Source organism: Daucus carota, chromosome 2, assembly GCF_001625215.2.
Source record: "Daucus carota subsp. sativus chromosome 2, DH1 v3.0, whole genome shotgun sequence".
Taxonomy (NCBI): domain Eukaryota; kingdom Viridiplantae; phylum Streptophyta; class Magnoliopsida; order Apiales; family Apiaceae; genus Daucus; species Daucus carota.
This window is the reverse complement of record NC_030382.2, coordinates 2811967-2826551: the sequence shown is the minus strand read 5'-3', so window position 1 is coordinate 2826551 and position 14585 is coordinate 2811967. Positions and strand designations below refer to the sequence as shown.

At 35.0% G+C, this 14585-nt stretch overlaps 1 protein-coding gene across 1 annotated transcript; it reads right to left on the bottom strand.

The window, feature by feature from the left end:
* Positions 1 to 406: 406 nt before the first annotated feature.
* Positions 407 to 3817, bottom strand: LOC135150299 (uncharacterized). The gene is made up of 3 exons (XM_064086561.1): positions 1353 to 3817; positions 1171 to 1276; positions 407 to 1045 (listed from the first exon to the last, which is right to left on the bottom strand). Exons 1-3 carry the CDS (start codon positions 3815 to 3817, stop codon positions 407 to 409), a joined length of 3210 nt encoding a protein of 1069 aa, XP_063942631.1.
* Positions 3818 to 14585: the final 10768 nt, after the last annotated feature.

The following is a 14585-nucleotide window of genomic DNA, read 5'->3' as shown; positions in this document are numbered from 1 at the left end:
TGCTTGTTGAGATGCACCTTCCGCTGCTTGATTAGCCAACTCAAGTGCTGGCTCTCTGACCTCCACAATTTGCTTTCCATCTTTGGAAGTTCCCTTCTTTTTTGCAGCTTTTCCTTTCTTGGATGTATGTTTCTTCACCATTTTTATCCTTCACTCTGTTTCACAAAATATAAAGGCATTAGTCAGTAAGCATACATGAATAAAATGCAGATAAATTACATGAATTAAATTCAAGTAAATTAAATGAATGAAATGCATATAAATTATATTAATGAAATGCAGATGAAGCATTTTAATGAAATGCATAAATTACATTAATGAAATGCATATAAATTACATTAGTGAAACACGAAGGTATTGTTCATTCATCAATAGAAAACTAAATTACAATAGAAATTTAAATATATCAGTTTTTAACCCAAGTTCCCTCAACATTAGGCCTAACACTATGCGCAACATCGTCAGTAGTCACATCACAGGGAGGGATGTTACAACAGAAGGGGGGATGTTCCATGATGGTGTCACCCAAATCATCGTCATTATAAAGATCTTGATAGTCTCGAGTTGTTGCAGTTAGTACAATTGACCAAGCAGGATCAACTGGATCTTCTATATAAAAAACCTGATGAACTTGGTCAACAGAGATGTACTTGTCCTTCTTATGGCCTTGTCGATTGAAATCCACAAGTGTGAAGCCTAGGTCATCAATCTTTATGCCTTTATCATTCTCTGCCCATTTACATAAGAATAATGGGGCTTTAAAATTATGGTAATCCAACTCCCATACTTCCAAGATTATGCCATAAAAGGTCATATCACTCTCAACGGGGTTCAAGTCCTTCGCACTACACACTTGTACTGCCTTAGCAACTACCGAGACCCCGCTGTTTTGAACAACTCGTGCATCATCTCTGTCCTTGGTGAAGTATCGGACTCCATTCACTGAATAACCCTGATAGGTTAAAACAGAAAAAGAAGGTTTTCCAGCGAGCCATCTCAGCGTCTCTGAAACGCCATCTCTGTTCTCACTCATTTCACTACACACCTACAAATAATAGCCAATTAAAGGATTAAATTGCCTACTTAAAACTCCTAACAGCCTACTTAATTTTTAAGTATTATTAAACAAAGGATTTGTGAATTTAAAACTCTTGATAGGTTAAAACCTACTTTTTTCTGAAACCAATCAGCAAATAGCCGATTGTGTTCTCCCATGAGCCAATGAACACTTTTCTTCTTCCCTCGGTACAATTCTTCCAAAGACTCCTTGTGCATTCTGCAGAAATGCACATATTCAAAAAGGTATTCATAAATCATTGGCACAATCGAGAAATATAGGTAATTAAACTCACATTATATAGGGGTATACTTCGGCATTGTTTTGTAGGACATGTAGATGCGCCTCATCTCGCTCTTTTTCTTCTACCACCTTTACAATTGCCGCTGATAACGCACCAGATTGCTTTCCTTGCTCAACTGGGAGACCGGCAGTTGTGTACTGCTGCCTAAGAAATTCGGTGCAAAATTCAACCGATTCTTCTTTAAAGTAACTTTCTGCCATACAACCCTCCGGAGCATATCGGTTTCGCACATAGCTCTTTAGCACTTTATTGAATCGTTCGAATGCATACATCCATCGATAGAAGACAGGTCCACATAAACGCAATTCTTGGACCAAGTGGACTACGAGATGTACCATTACATCAAAAAATGAGGCAGGGAATATCTTTTCTAGATCACACAAGGTTAGTATCACATCTGACTGCAATTTATCAAGTTTTGATAAATCAACCACTTTGCTGCACAAAGCGTTGAAAAAGAAACACAGTCGTATGATTGTGACCCTAACATTTTTCGGAAGTACGGAACGAATTGCAACAGGAAGAAGTTGTTGGATGAGGATGTGGCAATCATGTGATTTAAGCCCGTATATCTTACAATCCGACATGGACACACAATTTTTGATATTTGATCCGTGTCCAGATGGAAGTTTCATACACAACAATGAGTTCAGGACCTTTTTTTTTTCTGCCTTTGACAAAGTGAAAGGGGAGGGAGGCAGATACGTTTTCTTTTCTCCTACTTGTGGAGCCAAATCATGTCTAACACCCATATCAACCATATCACGCCGGGCCGCCTCACTATCTTTTGACTTTCGCATATTTAATAAAGTCCCAAGAAGATTATCGCACACATTTTTCTCAATGTGCATAATATCGAGACAGTGGCGAACATGATGATATTTCCAATATTCTAACTCGAAAAATACAGATTTTTTCTTCCAAGGGCATTCAACCTTCTTTGACTTCTTCAATTCTTTTCCGAAACAAAAATCAATTCTCTCCTGCTGCAATAATACTTCTTCTCCACAAAGCTGTTGACGTGGCTTCCCCAACTCTTGCTGTCCGTTAAAGGCCGCCTTCTGTTTCCTATAAGGGTGATGCTTAGCCAAATATCGGCGGTGCCCTTGGAAGCACATCTTCCTGCTGTGACTTAGATATTTGGCCACAGTATCGTCACCACAAATTGGACAGCTCTTATAACCCTTATTTACGCATCCTGACAGGTTTCCATACGCGGGAAAATCATTTATAGTCCACAATAAAACTGCTTTTAGAGTGAAATAACTTTTAGTATACGCGTCATAAACGTTCTCTTCACCTTCTTCCCACAGTTTTATCAAATCATCTATTAGCGGTTGTAAATAGATGTCGATGTTATTTCCCGGCTCATGTGGACCAGGAACTAAAACCGTCAACATCATGAACTTTCTTTTCATGCAAAGCCATGGAGGAAGATTGTATGTTACCAACACTACTGGCCAGCACGTATACCGATTTGTTAACCCATTAGTATGTGGGTTTATACCATCCGCTGATAAAGCCAACCTAAGATTTCTAGGTTCATTGCCAAAAGCTGGCCAGCGGTAATCGATATTCTTCCAAGCCGGAGAGTCTGCCGGATGTCGCATTTTGTCATCAATTATGCGCTGGTTTGCATGCCAAGTCATGAGTGCTGCAGTAGAAGGAGATTTAAACAACCGTTTAAATCTCGGAATGATTGGAAAATACCACATGATTTTGGCTGGAACTTTAATCCTAAGTTCACCATTCTTCCCTACTTTCCAGCGAGACAACTTGCAATTAGGACACTCAGAGGCATCAGAATGTATGCCCCTGTACAGTACACAGTCATTCGGGCAGGCGTGGATTTTAATGTACTCAAGGCCTAAATCGGATAAAGTTTTCTTCGCTTCATATGAGTTAGGAGGCAGTACGTGATCTTTCGGAAGGAAAGAGCCAACTGAAGACAGCAGCTCAGTGAAGGCAGTATCGCTAATCCCGAACCTAGCTTTCCAATTATGCAATTTTATCATCGACTCTAACTTGGTGCACTCGCTGCCCTCAAACAATGGTTGTTCGGCATCAACCACAAACCTCCTAAAATCATAAGAATCCTCATCGTACTCACTCGCATTAAACGCCGCTTCACAGACCTCAACGGTTTCAGATGCAGCAAAATGCTCCCTGTTTTGGTCCGAAGCGGGATGATGTGTACTGCCTACGGATGACCTAGTACCCCTAGCAGCATTATCTTCGTGCCAAATCCAGTCAACATAGCCCAAACTAAATCCATAATCATAGATATGTCCCCTTATTATTTTGGTTGAGAACTTTTTGAAATTAACGCATCGACAACATGGACAACGAATTCGTTTAGGATCTTTACTATTTTCTTCCGCAAAACTCAAGAATTCTTCAACACCTATTTCAAAATCTAACGAATCTCTGTCTTTCGATATCCACGACTTATCCATAGTTGAAGTTCTAAAGTCAGCTACCTACCTGACAACTTGTTTGTTAGTTTAACAAATACATATACTATATTCATTAGTTACTAGTTATAAATAAATAAATATATAAATATATACACTATTTATTATCCAAATTACATAACTAAATTGCATACTTCATACTTAACAACTATCATATCGATCTAGAGCAAGTACTGTCATATCCAAACATTAACAGCACATCTTAAATTAACAATATCACATCTTAAGTTAACACATAACATCACATCACATCACAGAGGTACAAACATGTTAAGTCCTATCAAATTTCAGAAATAGGCAAAATAAATCAAGATATCTCAAGTACACATCGTAATATCAAGATAGTGCAGAGCAGAGCCATATATAGTACACATATCCAAAACAAAGTTTTATGTAATATAAATTAACAATGAAATCAAAAATTAACATCAAACATATGAAGGAACACATATCTCACCTAATTAATAACCGTGAAATAGAAAACAAAGAAAAAATTTACATAAAAATCAAACTAAATGCACATCTAAAGGATGAAGCTCAGTACCAAAAATCAAGCTCTTCAAGCTTCAGTACTAAATTCAAGCTCTTCAAGCTCAGTAAACTAATTCAAGCTCTTTAAGCCTTGAAACCTCAAGATCTGTTCAAAAATCAAAAACCAAAAATTAGTGAAAACAAAACCGAGTACAAATTAACCTAATTAGAAAGAAATAAACCCAAAAACTGGTGCTCGAGGTCGAGAAATATGGGTTCTCGAAGCACCAATCTAATGCTTCATTCAATTTGGGGTTCAATTGGAACCCTAATATGCACCAGCGATGTGAGAGATGTGAGAGGTGCGAGAGAGGAGTGAGGAGGGCACCAGAAACGCGGCGGCGGCGGTTGTGGAGTGACGGAGTGAGGAGGAAATGTGGGTGCGAGAGAGGAGTGATGAGTGAAATGTGTGTCGGGAGGGAGAGTGTGAAATGTGACTGTATGTCGGGAGGGAAAAGAAGGGGGAAAAGAAGGGGGAAATTTTTTTGGTTAAGTGTGGGAATCGAAAACTGTTGTTTTAATTTTCATTTTTTTTAAAATATAGTTTAACAACGGTCAAAACATTAACCGATGTCTAATACAGATCTACATCGGTTATTTTCTAAACCGATGTCTACTATACGATACTCATTTTTTCAAAATGAGTTTTGACATCGGTTATTTAACCAACCGATGACTAAATTTCACGATAACATCGATTAAAAAAAAATCGATGTCTTAACGTACCTTAACATCGGTCGCCTGATCAACCGATGTCTAAGCACCGATGTCGTAGCCACTAATTCTAGTAGTGTTGATTGGTTTTACCTTTGTTATAGCCCGAGTTGGTAGGAAAATTACTCTTGTAGTTTGGAGAATAATTTTGAGAGTAATTAGGCCTTCCATTAGAGTTAAATACTCTTTGTTGATTATTCGTGTTAGGTCCCGATAGAGTGTAATTTAAGCTAGAAGGGGGGGTTGAATAGCTTAATCACCAATTTAAAAATTGATGTAGTGTAATAAAATTTATCCCCCTTTTGAATAGCTTTTATCGAGAGTATAGGCAGTTTATGTGTGCGGAAGCAATGTAAGAGTAATACGACACACGAGATTTTATCCTGGTTCGCGGTGGCTAACTCAACACTTGGAGTCCACTCACCCCTACTCCAGTCCCCGAGCTCCTCCCCGGACTCGAGATTTTCTCTACTATAAAGAAACTCCTTTACAGTAGGCGGAGAAGCCTTTACAAATATATATCTTGGAGCGTAACTTCCCGTTACCTCCTCACTATAAATGTAAACTTACAAGACTCTTCTTGGAGCGTAACTCCCCGTCACCTCCTCAAAGTCGTTTGTACTCCGGGTGTAGTCTTTGAACTTCTAAACTTTTGCGGGTCTTGGATCTTAGGTCTTAGGTCTTGGGTCTTTCCTCTTCCTCACGGTGCAAAGACGACTAACTCCCCGTTAGCTCGTCTAGGACTTGGGTCTTAGAACGAAGATCACCTCACTTCACTTCACCTCACTGCAAAACTTAGAAAACAATATCTACGACAAATAACCTTAGTTTATAAAAAGGGTTTTGGACTAGACGCAACTAGGCCGATAGTGGGTATATATATATATGTTGATGATATATATATTTAAAGTATACTTTCCTAAGGATATAGAAAAATATAAGTATACTTTTTAACTTACTCCAATACTAAAGATAAGTATTTGGTTGGAGTAAATAAAGCCTTATAAGCGTGCTTCGCTTTAGACTTTTTCAAGTATTCTCGTAATATTACAAATCACGAATACTTGTTAATTTAAACTCCCCGTTAGATAATGCTTTTAAAGATCTTCGGAGTTTAAATTGTCGTCTATGGCTCAAAGGCTTACGACTTGGTTACTCGTCCTTTTTGACAAGTATTATTTATTACTTCGTTTGTATGTCTAATATCGAAGTAATAAAATCAAGAAAGCTATATGGTTAGCTCTTTAGCTATTAACTTTTCTTGAGACAATTCTTCTCTTGATGTAGTCTTTTGGACTAGATGAAGCAAATTTAAAACGAAGAGAGAGAAAGTCTATAAACACAATAAAACAAGAATATAAATTAAAGTGCGTTTGTGTTTATATATATATCTATATATATTTGAGTTTGAATATTTCGAATGATATAATCTTTGTTCTTATGTAATATAACTCAAATATAACGAATCTTAGTTCGTGTAAATATACAACGAATCTATAGTTCGTGTATATATTTATATTTCGAATAACACGACTTATTAGTTCGTGTTTGAAATTATTTCGAAATAATAAATCTCTTTTCTAAGAGATTTAAGATGAAGAGCTTTAAGATGAATAGATCAAGAATAATAACGAGCTCTTGTATATATAATGGTCGGTTAAGACTCGAATCGAAGCTAAAAATAATAACCACTTACAAAAACGATCGGAAAGTTCGCCGGAAAAATTCGCCGGAGGTTCGGCCGGATTTTGGCTTAGTGGCGGAACTTGGGCAGCCCTACGGGAGGCCTAAAGTAGTAGTGGTTGAGCTAGTTGGGTTGGGAGAGAGCTTGGTTGGTTGAACTAAGCTTATATAACTAAAACCTTGTATATATAAATATATATGTATAAGAATGGAGGTTTTAGAGAAGAAGTATTTGTAGAGAGTGTTTGTAGAGATGAAGGAGAGAATACTTCTAAAATTCCCAGCAACTAATTAGCTCTTTAGCTTGTGTAGAAAATGAATGGGGATGGGGTGGTATTTATAGGGAAAATTTGGGGTAGTGGGTAGTGGAAGGTGATGTAAGGGATGATGTAAATGGGTAGGTGATGTAAGGGATGACTACATAGTTCTTGTCCACTAGCCTAGCAACTTGACAACCAACATGTGACACCTTATCTCAGCACTTATTGCTTGGAAGAGGATAAGGCACACACCCCAATGCAACCCAATTAACTATTAATTAACGATTAAGTATCGTTAATTAAAACTAGCTTATTTCTAAACATCTCCAATAAATCCAACAAAAAATATGACAATTTTCTAAATATTGGAAAATGGAAATCTGTGAAGTTTGGTAATTTTTGGTCAAAGTCTCCTAGGTCAAACGCTCAGTCAAAGCTTCTCGGGTCAACCGTTCGGAAACACACCCCGACAAACATTCTCCAAAAATCACGAAACTTTTACCTAACATACATCACATCATAAAAATGACATCCCCAAAGTTTCAAGTCATTCTAGCAAGTGGAAGTATTTTATCCGGAATTAAAACGATAAAAACCGCTTTTCGGGTTTGAATAAAATACGTAAATCCTTTTGACGATTTGTAAAACGTTTTTGGCTAGAATTTTGACTTGGATAAATACTAAAAATATATTTCCTTGAGAATAAAATAGTTTGGAGTTTTTGGAAATATTTTTGAGCATTTAAATTAATTTCCTTCGATAAATAAGGAAATATGCTTAAACCGAGAAAATTAGTATTTGATCAAAACGAGTAGACCCTTGACTAATTTTTGATACCAAAATACTTAGAATAATATGATTCATGATAAATCATGGTTTTAACAATTTTAAAGTGCATTCTAAGTATTAAAATATTTTTCTCCGAAAAATGAATAATTTGAGAGACCTTGGAGAAAATATTTAATAAACCAAGAAAAATGGATATTAATATTTGACCATCCAAATATTAATGTTTTGATAGAGTAAATCTTTCTTTTGGATAGAAAACAATATTTGGAATGAAAGATTTATTTTTGACTAATTAAAGATAATTTATCCCGTAAAATAGAAATTGGTAAATCAGGGAATAAATTACTTTAATTAAGAGATTTAAAAAATAATGTTACATGAGGGTTCTAAAGAATATCAAATCTTGATAATCCTTTTTCGATCTTCATGCGAGTTTAATTTTGCAATATGAAAATAGGAAAATATCGTAGAGTGGCGATATCCCTCAGCATGAATATTGCGTGAATATATTTCTTAAAAATTGGTATTTTGAAACGAAGAAATATAAAATGATTTTTCAAATAACTTGCTAGAAATAACTTTTCCACTTAAAGATAATCATGTAAATTAATGATCCTATTGGGAGGATTATTAGGTGATTTAAATTTTACGTTTATTTATAAATACCAAAATAAATTAATATCGAAGATATCCTTTCAATCTTCCCCTTTTTGGTATTTATCAAACAAACCTAAAATTTAAATTTTACAAGTGTGTGCTTCCCCTCAGTGTATGCATGAATTTGAAAAATAATTTTCACATAGGCACATAATAGGGTTCAGAATTTTTACTTGTAGGTCTCGCAATTCTGATAGCAAAACTTGTAATCCTCGTAATTCCAATAGCGGTACCTTGAAAAGAAATTGGTTAGATACATAGACAATTAAAATTTTAAGCCAAAATTTTCTTTTCTCTATCTTTGGGAAAATTTTAATTTTTGATCGTGCAATGAAGAATTTTAAACATTGATATATTGCACGTCTCTTCCCCTTTTGGTTGATAAAAAACAAAAATAATCTTTCCCGTTAAGATAGGTACGATTGTTTCGTAAGACATTGTACTTTGACTTTTAAAAACTACGTTTCTTCCCATTATATTGTCTTTTTGTTCAATATTTAACATCTTTTTGTAGATGAGAAAATATTGTAAGAAAGATATAACTTTCTTTGATTTGCTTCCCCTCAATAGTTGACCAATTTGTAAGTGTTTCTTTAAATAGTTTGATCAAAAGATATCCTTTTTAAAGAAATGGAGGTAACTCTTTCTTTTGGCAATGAAGTAGTTTCTTTGATGTTTTCCAACTCGTAATATTTCCTTTAATGAAATATGCATTGGTTTGTTTCCGTTGGAGATTATTAAAAAAACTTCTTTTGAGCTCATAATTTGAATAATTGTTTGAGCCAACTTTTGCCAAATTTTTCAATCAAAGTCGAGATTATCAACTTTGTGAAGATCTGAGATAACTTCTTTTGATATAGTTCTTGATCATTTATTTCGACAACTGAGTTGAGCTTAGTCATTTTGATATTTCTTTTGATTTCTATTTTGACAGCACAACACAAATAAATTATATTTTCGTGTAGTAATCGAAATAAAGTCCATTTTTGGATTTTCGATTCATTTTATCACTTCGAAGCATTTTGCTTTAAATTTATAAGTGTGAATCGTTTCGTTTTCGAGGATGAATGCAAATATTTGCTTGAATAATATCCAAAAACGAAGTAAGATATTCATTTGATTTTGTAACTGAGATAGTTTCTTGAGATTGTTTAATTTGAGATAAGTGCAATATAAATGCTGAAATAAGATCTCAAAAAAAATGAATTTTCATTAATTCATGAAATTTGTACAAGTCGAATTCAAATTACAGTGTACAAAACTCTGAATGCTAAAGAGTAACTAAAACCCTGCAGATCAAGTCAGTCCAAAAGAATACAGTTTTATAACATATTATCAGTCTAGTGCATTCATATTCGAACTTAGAAGCTAGATATTGAGAAACTAGATTCAATTTTAGTTTCTTTATTACATACAGGTCTATTTAAAATCTGTGACAAGAAAAACATTAGAAAGATTTTAGACAATAACTAAGTTTAAAGTTGAACTGCACCTGTAAACTCAAGGCAGAGTATATAAAACTCATTTGAACCTAAAGATCATGGTAGAGTACAAGTTCACTAATAGTTTTAAGAAAGCATCAGTGAAATCTCATTTATCAGAAACTAACACTAGCATGCATAACTTATCAAATTATAGCATAGGCATGTTAATGAAACAAACTAACAGGATTATATAATTTGCAGATTTATATTGATATACCAAAATCAGTCCATAAAATGGACTAAAACCTGCAACCTTACAAGAACCTTACTAACATACATATCTCAGCAGACTGAGATCATACCAGCATTCACAAAACAGATTAAAGCAACACAGAACCACTAACAGTGGTTATAGAACCAGCAAAATGGAAACCAGCCAGCAACAGAGCAACCATAGTAGCCAGAAAACCAGCAAACCACACAAGAACCAGATTAAACAGGACCAAGCAGTCAACATTCCCAACCAACAGCAGTCAAAACACAGATCTAAGCCTTCTCAGGCCCATCAACAGAAACAAATCCCATATCATCAGTCAAGTCAATCATACCAGGAAGCATTTCTTTATCAGATTTTTCAGCCTCATCAATAGCCATTTTATCATTCTTATCAACCATTTCATTAACCATTTCCTCAGAAAATAATCTATCCATTTTCTCATCAATTCCCTCTACATTACCAACTGTAGAATCTTCCTTATTCTTGCCTTCTAACTGATCAAGCCTAGCCACAATACTAGTAGTCATTTCCTTAAGAATTTCTATTTCACCTTTTAACTTATTAATCTCAGCACCATTTTTAACTGAAGCATGAGTATTTCCAGTTATCATCACAGTAGGGGAAATGCACACAGGACTAACAGCAAAGGGCTTACAGTTTCTTAAGGGAACTTGAGGCTTAACCAAGTTAATAATATCACAATATTCAATTTTCTCAGCTAAGATTCTAGGCATTGCTATGTGATAAAGTTCAAATAGGGAGGTCAGTAGCAATCCATAAGGCAAGTATTCAACCTCAAAAGCCATAATCATGTTAAGCAAGATAACATAGTTAATGTTAAACTCAATTTGATTTGTTACCAACTGAAACATCACTTTAAGATCCACAAAATCAAAGTAATGAGCATTCTTAGGCTTAGGCAACAGATTAGATCTCACAATAATAGCAACTTGTTGGTAAAGAGGGGTAAAATGATGATACTCTATAGCACAGTTTTCTTCACATAACCCTAGAGGAACATCAGCATCACAGAAATGGCCAACAAACAACTCAAACTCCTTTTTATCAAAGACAAATTTCTCATAAATGTTAATGCATGGTTGATGTGGAACATGTTCTCCTAGTTTAAGACATCTATTCAAGGTATTCACATCAACAAGCATATTCTTATTATGCACCACAGTACTAATCTTAAGCACATCATCCAAACCCTTCTGCACTATCATATTAGCATAAAACTCACCAATGAGATGCACAAAGTAGTTCTGTCCCCTATAAAACACCATATTTTCCCACTTAGCAGCCAAAAACAGATTATGAACTACACCATTTTGTGGAACACAAATCATCATGCCAGGTTGCAAGTTAAGCAACATATTATCAAGTTTTCCTAAGTTGGACAAATCAACTAAGATGCTCTTAGGTGCAGTGACAGTAGGCTTAGCATATGGAGTGTTGATCTGCCTAGGAACATGAGTGTTTTGTGATGGTGTGTGATGATTTGGCTGTCTAGAGTTGTGAGAAGAGGGGTTGTGATGCATGTATTTTTGCTTTTTGTAGAATGATTTGTGCTTATAAGTTTGAAAATCAGTAGGGTGGTTTTCATTTTGGTACTTCCTCTCCATAGTATGCAAGAGAGGAAGAGTTTGAAGAGGTTTAGAAGAAGGGTTGGAATGCAGTTTTTGAAACTCCATGCAGAAAATACTTTGTTTTTGAAAAGGTGGTGTGGTTTTTGAAATCATGCAAAAGGTTCTATTTATAGATAAAAATCTGTGCACATGTATATGCAAATATGTATGCAAGTATGCAGTGTGTGTGTGTGATCAGACATGCATTTAGTGAGTTTTGGAAGTGTTGTGCAGCCATATATCACATAAACAGTTCAAGCATGCTTGCATTTAATGTCTGTCATGAAGCAAGTAGTAAACTACAACTCAGCTAAGTGTTTAAGCATGTATATTGTGGAACTAGTGCAGATAACAGTGTATACATACAAAAATACCTTGAGTATAAGGAGTTAATGCACTGACAGTTAACACAGAGTAATCAGATGTGAGGGAGTAGAAGTTCAGCATGCTTGTATGAGTTTTCAAATCATTTTAATTAAGTCAAGCTCATTTAGATGATGAAACTTATCAGAATAGGCAAGTAATAAGCATATCTATGTATGACAAACTTTTCAGATAACCAGTCATCCAATTAATGTGAGCAGCCAGTTTCATATATCACACATAAGGTTCCAAGCATCATTTAAGAGCAAGTAAGCATGTATATATCACTTAGTCAGACAATAAGCACATATATGTATAAAGTTATGCAAATATCATGTCACTAACTGCAGAAACTGATTCCTAAAAGTCTGAATTTCTAATCCTAAGACTAGTGACCGGTTACACCAGTGATCCAGATACTCAGGGGCTCATAGGACCCCCAAGCCAGGTCTTAATGCACGGGCAGGTGTGTGTGTGTCCTAGTTTTATGTGTTTTTAAGTGTTTTTCACTATAACAGAGTAATTCATAAGCATACATACCTCAGACATATAAAAGTAGGCATTTTTAATCAAATAGAATACAAGAGATATGTATACATAACATCAGTGCACCACTTCACCACTTAATATCATACACTTAATCAAAACAGGACACCTCATGAGAGATAGTTTTTGAATAAACCAGCAGATGACACATCATAAGTTAAGCACATGGTTAATTAAACAAAAGTAGACACCTCATCAACATGTATCACATACTTCAGTTAATATTTTATAACACAAGTCAAGTGTAGGCATGCACTCAGGAGACAAACTCAGAAAAGATCACATGATGAGTCAGAAGAACAGAGGTCATATTAATATTATAATCAAATAATCAGACTAGGAAGTCAATTTGAACTCAACTTTTTGCAACTTGAATTTTACAGCTTATCATACAACAAGATTATATATATATAAGCAAGAGTATCAAATATCAGTTATGAACAGTAGAGTCGAATCATGAATCAAGCATTTATCAAATACAAAGTCAACAAGTCAAACTGATAAAACAATTATTAATAAAATCAAGTTTGTTTTATGCCAGAAAACTCAATTAACATAGAAAATATACAGATAACTCAATTTCATATATTCATTTGAACCAATTAACATCACAAAATTCAAATAATCCAATTTTCATGCTTCAAACATATCAAATTCAAAAAATCTTAAATATATCAGCAACTACAATCCAAAAATTTAAATCAAAAATCCAACAAACTGCCACCAATTCATTTAATCAGTCCAAACCAACAATCAATCCAACGACTACCAAACTGCCAACAAGCCTCCAACAAATCCCAAACTCCTCAATTCACAAAGACAGAGTATATATAAGGGATTTTTCAAAATTTACCTAGCCCCAAGGCATCGAAGCCTCTTGGGGACTTACCTCTCCAGCTGTATACGTATTGTATACTACAGAACGCTTTCCAGTCTCTTAAATACAGCTGAGCTCCACTTTTTCTTCAGCCCAAAAACACTCGACAGGAGGTGTTAGTGATAAATCGAACCAAAGCTAAATTAGGGTTTCGTTCATACCTGAGCTCGAGGCCTCAAACCACTCGAGACTTACCTGAGAACCTAAATCGAGTGCAATGCTTGTCATTTTAAACGAGTTAAGCACCAAAATCGAATCATCGACTAGAACCCTGATTCGATTTGGGGTTCAAATCGAATCAAATCGCTCCCAATCTGCATAAAGATGTTAGATACTCCATCAATTAGACTTAATACTCTTCGATTTGAGCTAGGGTTTTGAAACTTTAAGAACCCTAATTAGGGTTTTTATAAAATCGCTCAAACACGAAGTGTATTACATCTTAATCGATGTAAGAATGTCGATTCTAAGTCGTATCACATCATCAATTACTTTGATGTGCGAGTGTTGACTGAAATCGAAGCTTTGATGTTCCAAACCGAAGCGAATCCGCCGTTTTTGCTCAAAATCAACGAGAAAAACTATCAAGTGTAGCATTTTAAGAAAGAAACTAGCGATTCCGGTGAAGAAATTGAAAGTAATCGGCCGGAGAAAGCTAGGGTTTACAGAGAAAAACGAGAGAGAGAGAGGCGAGAGAGGGTTCGAGATACGGAGAGAGCGGCTGTGTTTGTTTGAGTAAAATAATAATTTTTGAGTTTATATATTAAAACAACGAGCGGCTCAGATTAGATCTTAACTGAAATCAACGGTTGTGATCGTAGGGTTTCATTTCGGGTCGGGTTGGATCCACGGGTTGTAACCCGAAAATAACATTTTAAAACCGAAAAATCAGTTTTTGATTTTTCTGTTTTGTTAAAATAAACATTTGAATATTGAAAAATAATTTTAAAAAACAAATAAAATTACCCAGATTTTTGAAAAATAATTTAAAATACGATTTG

Excerpts from the sequence above, each read along its gene's own strand:
- LOC135150299 (XM_064086561.1), bottom strand. The coding sequence starts at position 3,817 with ATGGATAAGTCGTGGATATCGAAAGACAGAGATTCGTTAGATTTTGAA. Across the intron at positions 1,277-1,352 it reads GAAGTATACCCCTATATAAT|AATGCACAAGGAGTCTTTGG; the intron begins GTGAGTTTAATT and ends GCATTTCTGCAG. Across the intron at positions 1,046-1,170 it reads CTGATTGGTTTCAGAAAAAA|GTGTGTAGTGAAATGAGTGA; the intron begins GTAGGTTTTAAC and ends TATTATTTGTAG.